Source organism: Falco cherrug, chromosome 4 (genome assembly GCF_023634085.1).
Source record: "Falco cherrug isolate bFalChe1 chromosome 4, bFalChe1.pri, whole genome shotgun sequence".
Lineage (NCBI taxonomy): Eukaryota > Metazoa > Chordata > Aves > Falconiformes > Falconidae > Falco > Falco cherrug.
The window spans coordinates 73,058,590-73,078,681 of NC_073700.1; the positions used below are offsets into that span (position 1 = coordinate 73,058,590).

At 40.2% G+C, this 20,092-nt stretch overlaps 1 protein-coding gene across 10 annotated transcripts in view; it reads left to right on the plus strand.

Moving 5' to 3' along the window:
• The first annotated feature begins 4,737 nt into the window (after positions 1–4,737).
• Positions 4,738–20,092, plus strand: part of TRDMT1 (tRNA aspartic acid methyltransferase 1) — a 29,041-nt gene continuing 13,686 nt past the window's right edge. For 4 of the 10 annotated variants that reach the window (XR_008732003.1, XR_008732002.1, XR_008732004.1 and 1 more), the window contains exons 1-4: positions 4,856–4,997; positions 14,068–14,177; positions 15,858–15,934; positions 16,922–16,993. Coding sequence is in view for 7 of the 10 variants with exons in the window: in XM_055708917.1 (XP_055564892.1) it covers positions 4,934–4,997; positions 14,068–14,177; positions 15,858–15,934; positions 16,922–16,993 (323 nt within the window). In the remaining 3 variants the exon portion in view is untranslated. The other 6 variants (XM_055708920.1, XM_014277088.3, XM_055708919.1 and 3 more) reach the window with 6 other exon arrangements.

Below are 20,092 nucleotides of genomic sequence, written 5' to 3' on the forward strand. Positions count from 1 at the left end.
TTTTTGTTACTAGCCTTTTTTATCCTTTATTTTTTTGGTCAAGCACTGGAATGTGTAAGTACAACAAGAAAGTCAGTAACATTATGTAAATATATGTGTCTCATCCAGCCAGCATGACTGCTGCAAGCCAAACAAAACAAACAGGCCAGATTTATTTAGATTTAAATTTATTTAAACCAGAAAAGTAAAGATTAGAGAAGCAGTGTCTTTTTATTCCTTATTCCCTGTCCCTACAGAGTCTATGCATAGCTCCAGAACCTGAAAATAAAATCCTGAAATGGAGAGATTAATAAATTTGAAAAGAGAAAGGTTAAAAATGTTTGTGTCTGATGACTGTTTCAAATAATTTCAGCTACATAAATTTCCCCTGTACAGAGTTCTTAGAAACACATTGGGAGAGGCTAACAAACCTGGTCTGATGAGGGTTTCATTTCTAGTCTTGCAGATGCGTGGCATTATAAATGAAAATTGTAGGCTTCATCAGCCACACTGGCATGGCCCAGCAGGCTTCCCAGAAATACCACATCTGTGGCTGACAGCTACCTTTATCGAGCATCACTTCAGCAGAAATCAAGTCTGATAAATTCCCTCCTGAAACATTCCAGATCGATTTTGATAAACTGCAAAAGGTTTTCAGTTTCATTAGTAACCTACTGGGCCAGTGGTTATGGAAACAGTAATTTATGCTAGACACTCTCAGTGAATTTTTTCAGTTTGGTGATTGCATTGCAAGGGTATGAAGTGCCTCACATTCTTTCCTAGCCACAGTGATTTCTGACCCAGAACGAGAGCTTCCATTCTAGACAGCTGAGATGTCTGTATACTCTTCCTGAACCTCACTTAGGTATTTAGTAGGTTATACCAGACATTTGGGCACAAGAAGCATTGTTGTTCAGCTGTCAACATTAGCATTTGCCTGTATTGAAATTTTGGCTGATAACTGTGAATGTACTTTTAAACGTCTGGTGTATCAGAGGTGTTTCTTGCTCTTTCTCCATTTTTTTTTTTAATAAAGAGGACATAATCACTTCACAGCTACAGATCTACTAGCTTCCATTACCTAGCCTTATGTTGAGGGGGTTACATTCAAAGGAAACTTCAAGCAATTTATACGGCTGTGGTATTGTGGCATCAGTAAACCCCTGTGACATGCACTGCAGACTGGCAACCTCCTGCGCACAGCCAGGTGCAGGCAGAGGCTGTGCTGGTATGTTCGTCTGCTCTGCTGCAGATGGGAGGGCAGCGAGAAGAGTTACATGTGACTGCAGAAGCCTTGAGATGCCTTTAAAATATTTTGTGTGCATTTGTTGCTGGTGTGAATTATAGAAACACAACAGTGAAAATATTTCCTTCTTACTTTGAGGACAAGAGTATATGGTCCAGTCATAGTTTGTAATTTTACCTTTCAGTTGCGAAGTACACTGCAGAATCTTAAGGCAGTGGTTTTCGCATGCTTCTGTGATGTTGTTTGGGAGAATTGATAATTGTAACATTTTTAACAATTCTAAAGCATTTTAAGAGAGAATATAGAGAGAACAAGAGAAAATACTGCAGGAGTTTTGTTTGCGTGTTCCTCTTACCACATGTAGCTGTTTCACTGGATATGTGTATCGGTTACCAAGGCAACAGTTTCAGATCTAGCATGATTACCTGTATCATACCACTCATCAGAGATGTGGGCAAACTTTAGAAACTTCTACATTGAGGAAATGCTGCTAGTTGCTAGGAGGTAGGAGTTTTCAGCAACTGTCTCAATGAAAACGCTATCACGTACTTATGTCAACAGCTTTAAAGATGTCATTAAATGATCAGTTTGCTTAAAATATGTTTTACTGTAAATAGAGTGAAGAAAATAGCTACTTCATCAATGTGTTTTCATAGTTATATAGTTGTACTTATTTAGAATAAACAATATCTTTTTAGAAAAGCCTATCAATTGTTATTTAAAGCAAGCTATGTTGTTAAGCCATAACTGAAACAGCTCATATGTCCTAAAAAATGTTAAGAGTCCAGAGGTGGACACTGGACTTCAACTCTGTTACTAGTCTCCTTTGTTAATCAAATCAACTGTTCATTGACATTTGCAGGAATCCAATCCATCCTATATGCATGGTGCAGAGAAAGAAGGAGCTGTCACAACACCCAAATTTCAGTAAGTCAGAGAGATCCAGTTGGGAAATTTTGCAGTCATGTGGCTGCTTTGGAGTCACAAGACAAAGAGTGAGCAACTGTTTAGCTTGCCCCATGGCAGTGGCAGCATGTCTTAGCAAGATTTTCTGAGTTAGGTATGGACAATCGCTTTCACAGGGCTAATCCTCTCTCAGCAATCATTCAGCTTTTCTGTAAGCATAAAGATATGAGTGGCCATGGACCTTGGCACTTCTCGGCCATTGCCCATCTCTGAAATAAGCAGCATACCTTAAATACTGCTGTGTAAGGCCTGATCCAAAAAGTATGTTTATTGTTATGCTGACTTCACATTTATAAAGGGAATAGCACTAAAAGTAACTGTTTCCAGATTCCCTGTTTTCATTTTGGTCCTTTTCACAGCTGTCAATTAATAATGAGAAGCAGGTTAGGGTAGACAGTTACACAGAATTATAAAACTGATACTCTGGCAGTTGTTTAAAAATGAGCACTAGGGAAATTTTGGTGTTTCCCATTCTTTGTAAAAAAGAAGCCAATAAAATCCTAACCTAGTTTATTGATTTCTTTGTTGCCAGAGCGGAGGCGTGTTGATCAGATTCTCTTTACTGCACTGGTGGAGGAGGTGAATGGAGGATTTCCCCTGAGCAGCCAGTGTTCTACTGCCACTAGTATAGAGACTACTCTGCTGCTTTCTCCATGGGACTCCAGCTTTCCCATGTATGAATGGCAAGAATACCTTGGAGTCACGGAAAGGAGAGGGGAAATCAGGGCTCAGCTATGCCTCCCTGTCTGATACATGGAAATATTGCTCCTCTGTAGCTTTAATTGCTCCAGGTACTGGGCAGCTCCAAATAAATGAACTGCTCCTGGCTCCCTACAGCTCCCACATATCACAGTATCTAGCATTGCTGTGACGTATAGGTTGCTGAAATAGTAATACAAGGAGCTCAAACATTCATCAGCTTTACTAATTTCAGCTGCCTTTTTCTTTACCCTCACTTTGCATCTGTATTTTGAAGGGGTCCTACTGAGATGTATCTTCTTAGCTGAGAACAACCCTGCTTTTTGTAGCCACCTTCATCATCCTGAACCCTCTTCTTAAGAGGCTTCGCCATCTTTGTCCCATGACTGTTTTCTTCAGATGGTATATTCCCCTTACTGCTATGCCATGTGATTCACTCACCTTTCTGAGTTCTCTGTCAGCCATCTGTGCAAGCAACCTGCCTTACCACTGGTTGCAATGTGTGCTGCTCTCCTCTGGTACCTTGGCTGTTGCACTTCCTTTCAGAAATTCTAGAAGCAGACCTTGGACTTCTTGTTTTAGTCATCTGCTTACTCCCATGGCTGACAAATAAAGCACCAGCCCCTGATTCTGATGATGAAGATCCACAGGTGAATGACAGAACTGCTTCAAAAAAGCTGGCAAGGACCAATATTCTTACTTTGAAATTTCGTTTCTAGTTCCACTGTTTTCCACATCCCATATTCTGGAGAAGTATGTTGAAAGGCAGCAGATTTCTCTCTTTTTTGCCCTCCAGTTTCAGCTAAAAATTCTTCCTCCACTGAAAGGCAAGAGGTAGGAGCTACGATGACAGGCTATATGAGGCAGCTTCTAAGGAAAATTAAATATTCCTGAAATCCACTCTTTTTGACAGGTTTCTAAGAGGCTCTGCAAAAATATGATTAACTCAAATTGTAAGAGAAACATGTTCCAGGGTGGTTTTTTTTTGAGGGGTGGTGGTGTGGTTTGTTGTTAGTTTGTGGTTTGGGTTTTTTTAATGTTTCATCTTCACTTTACAATCTAAATCTGCAAACTGAGGCATAGGTGAGTATCTACTTCTATGTGGTGGGTAACACATAATAGTGTGCAAGGTATTTACTCTGGTTGTTACATGTATGTTTGTATGTGTACAAATGCATCTGTCTAACACTTGTTTTAAAAACAAATTACCTTTCACAGACAACAGTGTCTTTAAGTTGCCTCTTCCTTTTCAATTTAGCAATGACAATTTCATAGTGTTGGAGCAAATTAGCACAGTTTCATCAGTTATTTCCTTCCTTCCTGTTCCACCAGCAGTGCAGGCTTTGAAATGACTTCTCAAAAGCATCACTGCACGCTGAAATCACAGAACAGTTGGGCCTGTCAAACTGCCGAGGGCCATTCACATCAGCTACCCATCTGGACAGCAGGCCAGCACGCAAACCCCCTCAGCAATAAGACCCTTTTGCTGCCCTGCACCCCCTTTCTCTCCTTCTGCCCTGGCTAGGTATAAGCCACCTGAAATTATTTCGGCCTCCAGCCTGCCCTGCTGCCAACTGCCAGGCACGGCCTCCACCTCCCCGCGGGCACTGGCCGCCCGTGGTGGTGCAGGGCCTGAGGCAGGGCAATGGGGCTGGGGGTTTCATCGCTGCCCCCGTGAGAAGCCCTCAGTCACCAGAAGACGTTGACCCCAAGGGACTTCATGGCAGGGAGCGGGCCCTTCTCATCCCTCGCTCCCAAGAGAGCGCAGATTGTAGAGCTGCCGGCCAGCATCTGCCCCACGGCCACCTCAGGGGGCGGCTTCATCTTCCGGGCCCAAGCCCACTTTGGGGTTTAACAAGCAATTAGCAACGCCAGATTAAGCCGCTGCTCCGGGGCCGCGCAGCGGGTGTGGCTGGCAGGGAGCCGGCAGCCCCGAGCAGGACGGAGGAGGGCGGGCAGGTGGGAACGAAAGAGCGGCGGAACGGGCGGGCGGTGTTCGGGGAGGCTGCCGGGAGGGCCGGCCCGGGCGCCGGCTGGCGGAGAATGGCGCCGCTGCGGGTGCTGGAGCTCTACAGCGGCATCGGGGGGATGCACCAGGCCCTGAAAGGTACCGGCGGGCGGCCGCCGCTAGCGCGTCCCGCGGTGCTCGCTGCCGCCGCAGCCCCGCCGTGCGCTCCCCCGGCCGCCGCCTCACTCACCCCCGAGGGCGCCATCTTCTCGGTGGGACCCCGACCCCCGAGGGGAGGCTGTGGAGGGCGCCATCTTCTCGACGGGGCGGGCTAAAATGGCCCCAGGCCTTCCGCAGCCCCTTCCCTGGCCTGGTGCGTCGCCTCCCGCCGCCGTCTTGCACAAGCACCGTGTGGAAGGACGCTGTGGGGTGGCAGGCCTCGTCCCAAGTCCCGGAGGCACAGCCTTCCCCCTCTCCCCCTCTACAGGGGCAGGAAAGCGACCTCATGGCGGTGGGGTTGGTGCTGTGTCGTGGGCCTGCTGGCAGGGGCTGTGTGAGGGCGAGTTGTAAGGATGGTTGGTAACTGGGTTTTGGTTAGAGATGTGTTTGCATTAGGGGTCTGTGGCTGTAAAGTGTGCCGTGCCCAAGTGTTTGTGGCCTGCTGGGTGGCACCAGGTACCCAGGAGCATGTTGGCATGGAAATTAGGGATCTATGTGCATTTTTTTGGCCCATGCAGCTGCTCCTGGGAAGGCTGTGATTTTGTGTTCATAAATACATGCTCTGTTTTCTGTTGACACACCCCTGCTGCAAATGGGATTGGGATCATGCAGACAACACAGGCTGTTAATCAAATTAGCCAGGGTATTCCATAGGTATGCACATACACTTGGTTATCATGGCACGGAGTTAGGTGAAGAGCTGATACATGATCCAATATGAGCCTGACTGTATGTGGTTGGTATAACATTTTATAAATATGAAAACTGAATATGGAATTTGATCTGGCATAGAGAGTTTGTGCTAGACCATGTGCCCAGGTGAGTGTTCTGGTACAAGGAACCTGGAGCACAGTTTACTTTATTGTTAAAGCATGACTTGGGTGGCCTAAAGCAAGTCCTATAGATTTTGTGTGACGACTTCCCCAAATAAAAAATTGAGCCAGGGCCTTTGATTTCTTTTGTAAAGTACCCTGGGCCTTGTTACTTTCAAGTCCAGGTTTCAACACAAATTTGTATAAGAGTCACCATAATAATATTAATTGTAACTACAGTCCTTCAATGCTTCAGCTTTCATAAGCATTAGCCTCCATTATATCCTATAATAGGGAGTGTTGTCACAAAAACATCAGGTAAAAACTCCCCTTATCTTGTTATTTTTCCAGGAACTGTGTAATATTAAAAGTTGTGCTTACAGAGTAGAGTCTGTTTAGCATAGTTATTTAAAACATAATCATAACTGGGAGTGTGGCATTTTTTCTATTAATTTTTGCTTGAATGTGTATATATTTTATATATTTGTAATATACAAAAATACACAACATACTGAAATAGCGAACTGCATTGTTACTGTAAATAGACCTAAGCATCTGTTATAAGGATGCATTTTCCTTATTCCCAGAGACATTCTTAAAATATTAAGAGTTAAATACTTCTTTGTATGGAACTGCAGATTCAGGATTTCTTGTGGAATGAGAAGAGGGTATTATACACTGTGTATAGTGTATATAGCTGTAATGGTAACACTGCTTTGCTAGTAGTCTTGTTTCTGAAGTGTTGGGGAACTGTCTGCATGTTATAGACAATTTCTGTATTTCTATAGAAAGTGGACTGGTTCCTGAAACAGCCTACACCATGGTCCTTCACTCAGCTATTTGTCATGTGTTGGTGTGTATATGTATGTAGCACATTTTTACTGAATATGATCTAGCTGTGTTCTTAGCATGCTAATAATAGATGTCTTGTGGATGATCAGCAGCATGCTGCAAGAGTTAAACTGATACACTCACTGAGTGATGCCCCAGTGGCAAGTCACTGTTCACATGAAGGCTTGAGATCATATAGCATCTTTATATATCCTGTAGTTGGGGCGATGAAGGAATGGCTTGTATGGGTGTACTCTTCACAGGGTAAAAAGCTGGCTGGATGGCCAAGCCGAAAGAATGGTAGTAAATGGAGTTATATCCAGCTGGCACTTGGTCACAAGTGGTGTTCCCCAGGGCTCAGTATTAGGGCCAGTCCTGTTTAATATCTGTGTCAGTGATCTGGACAAGGGGATCGAGTGCCCCCTCAGCCAGTTTGCAGAGGACATGAAGCGGGGGGAGTGTTGATCTGCTGGGGGGCAGGAGGCTCTGCAGGGGGGTCTGGGCAGGCCGGGCCCATGGCCGAGGCCAGTTGTAGGAGGTTCAACAGGGAGAAGTGCCGGGTCCTGCACTGGGGGCACAACAGCCCCACGCAGCGCTACGGGCTGGGGAAGGGTGGCTGGGAAGTGCCTGGTGGGAAATGACTTGGGGGGGGGGGGGGCTGGTTGACAACCGGTGGAACATGAGCCAGCAGTGTGGCCAAGAAGGCCAGTAGCGTTCTGGCTTGTATGAGGAACAGTGTGGCCAGCAGGGCTGGGGAAGTGACCGTCCCCCTGTACTCAGCACTGTTGAGGCTGCACCTCAAACACTGTGTTCAGTTTTGGGCACCTCACTGCAAGAGGGACCTTGAGGTGCACGCTCCAGAGAAGGGCAACAAAGCTGGTGAAGGGTCTGGAGCACAGGTCTTATGAGGAGCGGCTGAGGGAACTGGGGGTGTTTAGTCTGGGGAACAAGGAGGCTCAGGAAGCATCTTACTACTTTCTACAGCTGCCTGAAAGGAGGCTGTAGGCAGGTGGGTGTTGGTCTCTTCTCCCAGATAACAAGCAACAGGACAAGACAACCTCAAGTTGTGCCAGGGGAGGTTTAGATTGGGTATTTGGAAAAACTTTTTCACTGGAAGGGTGGTCAAGCGTTGGAACAGGCTGTCCAGGGTGGTGTTGGAGGTGTTTGAAAAATGTGTAGATATGGCACTTAGGGAGATGGTTTAGTGATGGATTTGGCAGTCCTGGATTAACAGTTGAACTTAATGATCTCAAAGGTCTTTTCCAACCTAAATGATTCCATGAATTAACATAACCCCTTATATTATTTCCTGAAAGGGTAAATTTATTTCCAAGCTTACTGAATTTACTGAAGTTTCTGAACTTGCTAAACAGAACTGCATCAGTTTCAGTGCATGTTGTAATTTCTGCTCTTTTCAGGCAAGCAGTCAATTTGAATAAAGAGGGTTCTATACCATTTGCAATGACTTAGGTATTTAATGACAGGTCATTATATAAAACTGGTTTTAATGAATTTTATTACATTCAGGAATACTGATATAGTCAGGCATTTTGATCCTTTCTGCTGATTTCTCTTTTAAAGTCTCTTAGACATCTGTGTTCAGTTTTCTTGCAGTTTATAAAGGAACAAGGTAAAGTCAGGGGGAACTTAAGTGTTTGGTTTTATGTGGAAATCAAAGAGAAAAAAGTGAACATTTCTCTGTAATTAATTTAGTAATAGGGTTTCTTATGTGTTTTAGGCCTATATGTGTATGTGAAACTATACAACTTGAAAGTATCTCTGATACAATTTTTTTGATATCATTTAGCAAATGACAGATTGTTTGGCATCTTCTGTTTAGATCGAGTATGCAAATACTAGAAGAGGGGTTTTTCCCATATAAATATGAAGCTTGAAAGCAAGCCCTCTGTAAATGAGATATATGAGAGACGAATAATTTGAATAATACTTTTTATTTTCTTGGTGTGGTTCCTAGTGATTCTATATGGCCAAGAAAAATAATAGGAACATGTAGGAAAGAGAGGGAGCATGGAGTACTTCAGTGGCAGCACCCCAGGAAAGCTACTTGTTCTGCAGCTCTGGGCAGTTCTGGCTCAGTGTTGTTTCCTGGGCATGTTATGTAGCCAGTTTTGTGGCCAGTTATATCTAGCAGAGCTGGTCCAACTTTCTACTTTTCTGTGAAATGGTCAGTGTTTTCAGTTGGCAAATAGGCATTTTCCAGGACATCTGATCCTGCGTTTTCTAATTTGAAGTCCTTTTTGGCTGTGATCTTTCATAAACTTAGGATAGCATATACTTGAGCTTGTAGGATGAGGATGTTCATTGTTTTGGCAGCTGCCATTGAAGTAGAATGCATTTGGTGCCAAATAGCATGCAATTGGTTTTGAAATTGTCCTTGCCTACAGTAAGAAATAATTGAATTATAATAAGATCATGGAAGTTTATACTCTCTTACAGTATATCTCTGTTAACACTACATAGTTACATAGTTGAATCAAATTCTTTTTTATAGTGAAAAGAAGGCTGTTCCTGAATTTCAATTTCAGTCCAAAACTGAAAAAGAAAAATCTTGGGAGTTGTCTAGCTCTGTGTCAGTACTTCAGCTGTAGATAATTCAGTATATGTAGAATTTATAGTTTTAAATTCTGAATGCTTTGTAATAGTATTTTAAGTTTAACAGCAAAGACATGCAAAAGGATATAATTTAGAAAGTTGAGCTTGATTAAGGTTAGAAGTCAGTGAGTCTTCATATATTCTTGAAAGACTGAGGCACCTAAGAGATGGGAGTGCATTTCTTCCTTCTTCCCACCCTGTACTCCAAACTGCGAGATTTATAGAGGTCAATGTTTAGATCATATGTGTCTAAACCTATGATACTTTATATATATGTGTGTGTGAACGTATTCTTTATATATGTGCAGAGTTTCTGCAGTGAAAAAGTGTCCTATTTTTAGAAAATCTGTGGCTACAAATTCATTTCCTCAGCAACTTCTGATCAACAAACAGCCTGCGCTTCATTCCCAACCAAAACAAACTTAACCGGTTTATTAATTTAGGCAGTTTTCCCATGAAAAATGGGTTCCAGGTCTCTGCCACAAGTGCTTGTAATTGCCAGGTCACTGAAGAAAGTCCTTGTGCATGGAACATGAAAGGACATCTTTTAAAATACCATAATTTTGTAATGATAAAATTGGTGATATTTTTCCTCTGCAATTGTTATATTTCAGTTTTACAGAGTAAGAATTTGAGTCTCTAATACTCTGTTATCTCTATTTATTTTATTTTATTATCTCTCTGAATTACACAGCACAATAAACTGCTGTGCATAATGACACTGAGCATAGCTATCTTATGAGGAGAGACAAAGGAGACAAAACTGGCAAGCAGCTTTAAGATTCAGCACAATGCAAAACAAAAATACTGCTGGTTAGAGCAAGTTTTTACACCTTAACTCATTTAGATGTAATGATTTTCTAAAATATAGCCCTGTGTAGCACAGGATAGTGCCAGTTGTGCTGTAATGTGAATTTACATATGGCTGAACAATTTATATGGCTGAACATGAACAAATTCTGTTCGGTGAAAAAAGTTGCCAAGTATCCATGGCAGGAAGCAAGTATCAACTTTACTGATAGTCATGTTGACTGTAGCCATGGGCAGTTCAGCATAATCATTTCAGCCAAGAGCTGACAATGTAGAAATGAAATCTTTGCTCTCTGTTTTAAAAGGAAACAGGACTGACAAAACATGTGACTAATCTTCCCTTTTCCGTCTGTTTCCATATACCTGTTAGAATAGACAACTATTCTGGCTCTGGTTTTCCAATATGCTCAGTTCTGCCAGGCTCTGCCCTTGGTGTAACACCATGTATTTCATGTGCTTTGCTGACATTGATGATTCTATTACCAAAGTACAGTGGTGAATATAAACAGATCTATGTTAATTTTAAGGTCTGCTAGAAACACATGACAAAGGAATCGATTCTGAAGAGGAAAAGGACGGATATTGTAATGTCAGAAATATTATTTGTGTGTTAGAAGATGACACCCTTTGGGTTTGTTTTTTTCAAAAGAGAAGCTAATGCAGGCATCCTGTCTTCCTTTGTTTCAAGTGCCACACCTTCCAGTCATTACAGCAGTGTCCCTTTCACTCAGGTGACTACTACATAGCTGAAATGGCTCATAAGTATTGTCTGTACAACAAAATAGAGAACTGGGACCCAAAGTTTGATTGCTCCTTAGGCAATTTAAATAAGTCAGTTTCTGTTATTTGGATCTAGAGGTTTTGAGCCTGAAGTGCAAAATCAGTACTTTCCTCATAGGGTGTTACAAATTTGAGTTCTGCCAAGAGAATTACCATCTAGTCTGCCTAAAAATAAGCCATAGCACCTCCCTCATAACTTCCCCATCGTGTCTGTGGCTTCCTTTTGAGCTACAACATCTTGTTCAGAAATGCAAAGTCTCTGTTCAAAAACCATGGTGTTGAGGAATATTGCAAATCAAGTATTCTAGCAGCTACTTATTTTCACTTTAAAAATGTGTATTTTTTTTTCTTTAGTCTGCATGAAATTAAGTTTTCTGCATAGTTGTTCTCTCAAATGGCTGTGTTTTGAAGATTGGATGTGCTTGTTTGGGGAAGAAAAAGTTTCCAGAGCTGTGTCTGTTTCTGTATTGAAGTTCAGCTATATATTTTGGGGAGTTGATTCAACATCTCACTAAGTCAGCAATTCAGGGGCATTTTCATATTCCTGAGTTGCTTTTGTGCCTTTTGTCAGTGGGGATAGTTAAACACGGTCTTGATTCTGTTTTTTTAGATTCTGCTTTCAGTCTTTTTTATGTTACATTCCTATAGTCATATTCAAGTCATAAATTTATATTTATATAGCAAAATGGAATATCACTGTTTGACATCAAAGTTATTTTAATTTCAGGAGAATTTATTTTTAAATGTTTCATTTTCTCATTGTTTGAAATTTACACAAGCTTTTCTTTGTTAGGTTGGATGTGTGAGATCTGCTTGTCTGCTCAAGCTCCTTCATGCGTTTCCAGGGTATTTCCACACAAATATGCTTAATCAGCTTTTAGAGGGAGTCTGTTCTGTAACAGGAACTCCCAAGTGAGCCACAGCTTTTGAGTGAAAAGGAGGAGAAGCTTTGAAAAAATTATCGGGCCTTTGAAATGAGAAGAGAGGATGTCAGGTGGAATAGTTCAGGAAAAGTTCCTGCCCCTTTTCCATGCAGGTTAACATCTCTGGTTTAGACAGAGCATTGTATTGCAAGGAGATTCAATAAATTACTATTAGCTGTGTACTCTCTTTCACTATTTCCAGGCATTTGGGCCTGTGAAGTCCCTTGATACAAATCCTCAGTATTTCTTTTTTCTTGTGTGTGTGCAGGGAGAGATTGGATTGATGGTAGCAAAAAGGATGAACATCTGAATCATGAGTTGTGAGAGAAAGCATGTTCCCTGTCAGTTGTCATTTTTAAACTATATGTTCAGTTAGATAATGATTTGAGGTTCCTGATTTTTTTTTTAAGCCCCCCCCCCCCCCCCCCTTTTCTGGAGTGCCTGGAACATGCAGTAAGGATCAGCTTGTCAGGTCAACATGGTTTAAAAACTGAAAGAGTAAGTGAGAAAAGCAGTCTCTTAAACAGTACTTGAAATTTGTTCCCATTACTTAGGTGTTGCCGCTTTGTTTTAAGAAGATGAAAGTGTTGGTTCTTGAATATACTTGCAAATTGAGACAGTCAACCTGCTACCACAATGTTCTTTTCACGCTAGATGTCAGTGTTAACATACCTGTTTTGTAATCCCAGGTGTAGTCGTTCTGTTGTCCCCGTGGGTGCACCTGTATTTAATACTTAGTTACAATTTATGGTCAAAATGTCAAGACAGTAACTGCAAATAATTTGTATGTTGACCCTTAATGGGCAACTGTCTGTGTTTTTCTTGTGAAACTCCTTATTGTTCTCTATTGCACCAAGTAAATGCAGGAGAACCAGGTTGATCTTTGTTAAAATGACTGCTACAATCTGTCTAATACCCAGATTTCTCATTCATCTTAGTTTTGAATAAGGTGGCCTTGAAAACCTGAAAAAGAGTAGATGGATGATAACTGTATCACTCAAAATAAAATCCACTGGGGACTTCATAGTTGAGTTTTCATTCTCTCAAACTGTAAATAATTAGGCCACTAGAAGTAGTTCATAAGGTGTCTTGTAAGGTCATTTGTTAGTGTTACTTGAGCATGTTGTCAGACTAGTCAAAGGCATGTAGCTATTTGCCTTATTTATTTTGGTTTGCAAAAATAAAATGTAACGTGGGCAATTAATTTTTTATCTGAGTCTTTGTAATGGTGACTATGATGTAAATTTCCTGGTGGTTGAAACTGGTTTTGTGTATCAGGAAGTATGGTCACTGTTTTCTGCCTGCAACTATAACGGTGACCACAGCTTATCTTCCTGGATAAAAAGCCTGAGGGAAGGTGTTGTGGTTAGTAATAATAAATAGTGTGACATGACGAGCAGTGGATTAAACACTGGATTTTTTATGGTTTTAGCTTCTGTAGAGCTTACTATTCTGTTACTCTATAAATTAACAATTGGTTATTTACATTCTTTTTCGTGTATTTTTCTTTCAGGATTTTAGCTGTCAGTAGATTTGTTAAACTGTGCTCTCTCCTTTTCAATGACATATGTAAGTGTCCAGAAGTACTTCCTTTGATATTGAGAGAAGAGGAGCTGCCAAATTTTGTCCTTCAAACCCTTTGATATTTTGGGGACCTTGAACTCAAAGGGGGCAGCAGCTGGATTCAAGGCCCAAGGTTTTACTGGAATATAAGCACCAGTGTTTTGCAGGCAACTTCTTAAAGTTTTCTTGTGAGAGTAGATATACCTCAAACATATTGGTGCTGTTTTTTCACAATGAGAAGTAGTATATTCCAAAATAACATGTTCAGTTCCTGTAAGTTGTCAGTGGCTGGAGAGGTGCAGGCAGTGGCAGGGGGGCTTGGCAGATTGATTCAGGCTGCGTTCCTGTGGTAGAGACCAACTCGGAGAGACCAGATGAGTGCAGGTGGGAACGTTGTAAAGATGCACCCTCTTTGGAGTTTGTGTGACTGTACCTACAAATTAAGAAGTGCATGGTTAGCTTTTGGTTTTGGATTTATATGAGGAAGGGAAGTACTTGCCATATGATTAGAAAAACGGTGTATTTTTCTTATAAAGTTTTAAAGGTAGCACAGCAGAGTTCAGTCATATAATTTCCCTTTTATTTTTGAGCATAGCTGTAACGCAGCTGAGCAAACATATTTTTTCCAAGAGCAGTAAAAGAGAAGCTACAGTTTTCAAATTCTTTTTTTAACTTTAGAAAGCTGCACATCTGCAGAAGTTGTTGCTGCTGTTGATGTGAACACTCTTGCCAATGAAGTTTATAAGCACAACTTTCCGGGCACGCCATTATGGGCAAAGACAATTGAGGTGAGTAATGAATGTCTTTTTTTACACTAGTCTGGCTTTTCTAGAAATATGTTGTCTTCACTATCCTTGTCAGTAACAAGAGAAACAAAAAAATCTAATTATGTTGTTACGAATATAGCAATTTTATGATAACTTTGATTTCTTGTGTTGTGGTTGCTTGTTGAAGTTAGAGAGATACACTGCAGTCTTTTCCTGAAAGTCTTGACTGCTACATGAAGAAGAGTTATATGATGTCAACAGGAATGCTTACCAACAGTAAAGGAATGACAAATTTAGATTAAAAAAATTTTTTTATGTATTTTGAAAGAATTTAATCAAATTACTTGGAGGCATGTCTTTGTTTTGTAGTTATGGTTGAGCTCAGAAAAACACAGGAAGACATATTACTTGGGACAGTCTTGTGGGTTTTTTGTGGGTTCAATAGATCAAATATTTTAGAAATTGGGTCCCTTTTCTGAATTATTTGAAGAACTAGCTAAAATCAGATTCTGTTTTAGTAATGGAGGGGCAGACTAGGCATGGTTTTTTGCCTGGATTTAGTTAGAAAATACTGTATACCTCTTAATCTTCTTTTACAGCTTTACAACAGGACAGTAAAAAATAATGAATTAGTTTTGAGACACCAGCTTAAATAAGACTTAAATAGGTGGCTAAAGGTTAAATGGCTATTCACCACTCAATAATAACAGACTGAATGATAATCTACAGTTTTATATGGGAAAAGGAGAATGCTTGCATATGTCTCCTTATAGTAGATAAGAGCAGATTACAGTCAGTAAGACCTTCTTTAAATTTATTGGGAAAAAATAGCAGCTTTTGTCTAGTTTCTGTGGGCAGTAATGTTACATTTGCTATATATCCCTCAAAATATGTAAGGCAATGATTTCTTTGGCTTACAGTTACTTGATCATTGTCCTTCTCTCCTCTTGGCCCCTCAATATGCTGTCCTTTTGGTTAAAATTTAGTCTAGGGGAACTTCCACCTGTGTAATTAATTAGTGCAGCAGATCTAATTTTTTCTTCTCTGAACAGAATATATTTTTGCAGAGTAGAGCTTTCAGCCATATAATATCTGTGAGGGATTTTTACTAGGCAAAAACTAGAATGAAATAAACAGTACAGGATGTGTTGGTAGTGAGCTCCGAAGAATTATACCCCACAGTCTGGACCTATAGAAATTACCATGTTAACACCTGAGCTACTTTTCTGTTTAGATATTTTGTTTTTTGAGAAGATGTAATATTTTTTTCACCTGTTTTGAACATGTTGATTTTGATGATGATGATGAACATGTTGTTTTTGATGTACAGAGGCTCTCTAGTTGAATAACATATTTGAGGAGGGATGGGGAGAAATAAGTAGTTAAGCGTTTTGATGTATCTATTGAAGGAACCACTATACACCTATTCTGAAAGAATGAGTACATAAACCCCTCAAGATTATGTATAGATGCTAACATCGTTACCGGTTTTGGTTTATATTCAAAGCAATTAATGCATATTTGCATTGTACAGTTTGCCAAGGTAGAAAAAATTGAATTTATTACGTCAAATGGGAGATTAGGTAGTGTTTTGCTAGATGAAGCATGTAGCGGAAGTAAGAGAGGTAGTTTGATCTGAAAGATGACTTGAGAGTTTCATACAGTTTATGACACTCAACATTCTTCTCTTTCCTTATTCAGGGCATAACACTGAAAGAATTTGACAGATTATCTTTTGATATGATTTTGATGAGTCCTCCCTGTCAGCCATTTACCAGGTAGATACAGCATGCTTTGGAGAAAAGTGCAGTTACTACAGTATGTACTGTTAAAGGAGAAATGTTTTTCAAGAGTAACCCTATGTGTGGTTCATCTGTCTATCTTTCTAAGCAAAAATGTAGCTTTGTTCATCCTGATGTTTACTGAAGTGGAAGGAATGCAGCGGTCTGAATCTTAAATATTGACTAGCTTCATGAAAAAGTCTGTTGATGGTGATGAAACTGCTTGTGTAAGACAGTATATCTCATTGAATGCTCTAAGATTAAAAAGATCCTTCTAAAGTGGTGTTGACCTATAAAGATGTATTTGTGCAAACCTATGATGTATATAGGAATTATTATTTCAATTTTTTTAAAATTTTTGTAAAACGATGAAAAGAAAAATCTGTGTATGACTAATTTAGAGACATGCTGAAGCTCTTCTACCAAGGCTTCATTCTTTTTTTAAGAGCTAATACAAATACAGATTAGAGGAACACGGGTCTGGAATAGTTATATTATCTTTATTACCTACATGAGCTGTCTGGTTTAATGTTACAAAGTTATTCACATGGGGCTCCATCCTGCAAAATGGTGCGCACTTAGGCTTTAATTCATATAAATGTATTATATTCAATGTAAAATAGTGGGGTATTCCCAGGAACCCAGTGGGGATTTTTTGTCCTTTCAGAGCCAAGTACATTCAAGGGGTTTGGTGGACAAGACCAGAATGCTAAACACTTTGCAGACTGGGGAGTGGATTTTATTACTAAATGCTTCGATTTTAACCTCACTATTAGCTGATGGATTCCAGGGTAGGCTTTCATTCCTTAAAGCATTTCTTAGGACACTCATTCTGTGAGCAGGTCCTCGTATCTGTACACATTGCTTTTGTAGAATCCCTTTTTGAAACTCAACGCAAAAACTGTCAGCATTCTGTAGAAAAATGTAAGTCAAATGTCAGTCTGCTCCAAGTAATACACAGGTGTTTCTTTATTCTTTTTTTAGAATTGGCCTGCAAGGTGATGTATCTGATCCACGGGCAAAAAGCTTTCTCTATATCCTTGATACTCTCCCAAGGTATAAATGAACTTCTGCCTCAGTTCTTAAGCCTCTGTGTAGGTCCTTTATATTTCGGCAAGAGAAGTCATCTCTAGTATTTTACAGGGAGACTTACAAGTATTGTGTTATATTACTTGTTTTCACGTGATCCTGTGTAACTTATGAACACCTGTATTTTACTAATGCCATTATCATCTCATAGTTACTGTATATGCTTTCATTGTTTGGGGGTTTCTTATTATTGGGTGTCTATTTAAACTGTGGCTATATTAGAAATGGAACATTGAGTTAGTTATTTTCAGTTCAGCATCAAACTTGCACTGACTTTATAGAGAAACAGGAGTAGATAATATAATAGTTTTCTAATGGGCATCATGGAAACATGAAAATTGTTTGAAATACCAGATTAAAAAAACCTTTGATTCAACATTTTGTCAACTTTTGAATAGGCAACGTTGGAAAGTTTAAATATGTTATTGAATGGGCAATATGATACTTCTTCCATCCCCCCTTCTGTTCTTTCTTGAAGTGTCTATTCTGTCTTTTTCATGCTGCTTCTAGATATCTCAGGGCAAATTGTGTGCTTTTGGTTAGTAATACTTAAGAATTCAGATAGCACTACATTGTCTGAACAGTGCCCTTGTCTTAATATTGATCTGTCATTTTTGCCTGGTCAAACTTCAGTCCCTAATAAAATAGCCATAATTATTTGTATTGTTTATGCCTTAAATTTTGAAACAGTGGATTTTGCTGACCTAAATTGTTCTTATTGAGATCGTTAAAAATCAGCTCCAAGTAAAGCTTGTAGTCTTTTTTTCGGGAAGAGGTGTGTAGCACTGTAGGAACCCTTCTGGAGGAAGTGGGGCAAGTTGCCCAGGAAGATTATCCAGCAGAAGTTTCTGGTTCTGGATTGAGATGTCCATTGGGCACAGTTGGCATGAGCCTGAGAATTTGCATCAGTTACAATGTACCAGACACTTAACCGTTCCTGGCAGTCCTGCTTCTGCTGGAGACTGGGACAGCCGTTCTTTATATATTTCTTGATTTGTTAATCTTGTTCTCAGAATTTCAGGAGGATGGGGGGGGGGGGGGGGCGAGGGGGGTTGGGGTTGGTGGTTGCTTGCTTGCTTTCTTGTGCTCTCTCTCACAAATGCTTTTCTACACAGAAGGAAACATACCAACAACAACCTTTCTTTTGAACTGCTGTTGATGCTGGGAGAAAAGGGTCTTCATCCTTCTTCCAGAAAGAACTTTTCAGCAGCCAGCAATATTAAATAGGACTAGCTTTTTGCCCTTGTCATCAGCAGTTAGAGAACACAGACACAGAAGGGCTGAGTGGCTTCACTGGGATCACCCAAGAAATCTGTGGCAGAGAGCACAGAACGCAATACAGATTCTGTAGCCTAGTTAAGTTAGACAATGAAAAGAGAGATTATTATTACTTTCCCGTTTCTAGCAGAGACACAAAAATAGATAACATGGATTTCTGGAAATTGCAAAGGATGTCTTTTCCAGAATGAGGAATGTAACTCAGTCCTCCGGACTGACCTTTCAAAATGATAAATTAAAACCAGCAGATGGTGTGTAAGTCAGTAATTTGTCAGAATAATAGTACCTTCCTTATCCTTAAAGGAATCCTGACTTAAGTATTCCTTTCTGTTAAACTGAGACACAGTTAAGAGGCTGGCTGGTTTTGTGACACTTTTGTGCATTAATATGGAAATATTGCTTCCTGGTTGCTATGGATTTAGCTGGATAAAGGGCAGAAGCTTTTCCTTCTCAAAACCAAAGCTTTAGACATTACAGGGCATATGTTTTTCGTCATGACTATGCAAAGGAGCTGGGTTTGGCTGTGGTACTTTTATCTCAACACCCCATGAGACCCTCGTGATGTCCCTTATCTCCCTTGGGCAGGTGGTTTCTTGAGGCAGTAATTGCTGTAAGTAGTCTGTAAAATGTTCAAGATGGTGGCTTCTGTAGAGTTTCTCGGTTCCAATAGATTTATGTTTTACCGAGATAGTGCTTGTGTATTTTTTGGATATGACATATTTGCCAGACATTGAGTGTGGAGTATTTCAGCCCAAAAAAGGGAAATTCTTAATATAGGAATTTGCATTCTAATTTGGTACAGCATGCATTCAGTTTATGAGAACGATAAATTTCTCATCCCTTGGCTATTTCTACCTTATGTTCAGCCTTTTATAATGAAATGTTGCTGAAATGAGGCTCGAAGATATTCTGAGAAGAAAGGTATTAGATGGAAAGGACAATTCCAAGATCTGGAAAGACCAGGGAAAACATTGGAGAACACAGCCAGCAAACAAAGTTTGACCCAAGTGGTCTGTTTATCATGTCTAAGCAATAACCCAGGGAAATCTAATGCTAAGAGGTCAGAGTGCTACTTTTACAGGCACATTTGTAATGTTAATACCTGCCAAGTATTTAACATACTCTTTGTGTGGTGATTACTTATCTTGTGATCTGTTGATCCTGCCTGTGCTCTTGCATTTCAGGCTATGCTTTGGATTCATAACTTTAAAAATCTTTTTAAAAAAAGTTTCATAGTAGATGATGATGTTGAGTGTGGGTAGGCACACCAACAGATACATTCTCCATTCCTCTGCAGGGAATTTGGCTGCTGCTGCTTTTTTTGTTAGTGTAGTACTATTTTTTCACTATTAGCTTTAGTATCTTTAAATTTGATGTAGTACCTTGTACATTTTCCAGTTTGTTGTGAAAGCCTTTAGTTCTTTAATACTTCACATGAATGTCTTTAGTTGATGATAGTTAAGAACAGGCTAAAACAAATGCTACTGTGATTTGTACCAGTGGAAGTCCAAAGTCACTTACTGACTTAAATAAGTGCAGAACTGTTGTCTGGTGGCATTAATACCCTGTTTCTGTATTCTGTTCCAAGATCTCAATGTATAACAGACATACTATGTCTACATTAACTTTACTAGAGAATTAATCAGTGCCAGGGGTGTTCGCAGAGACTTGAATCTGAATCTATTCTTCTAAATTTTTAGACTGGTCCCTGGTACAGTTTGGACATGTTCCTTTCTCCAGAGATTTAACATGCTAGTTTTGGAATGAGCCTATTTCCAGACCTCTGCA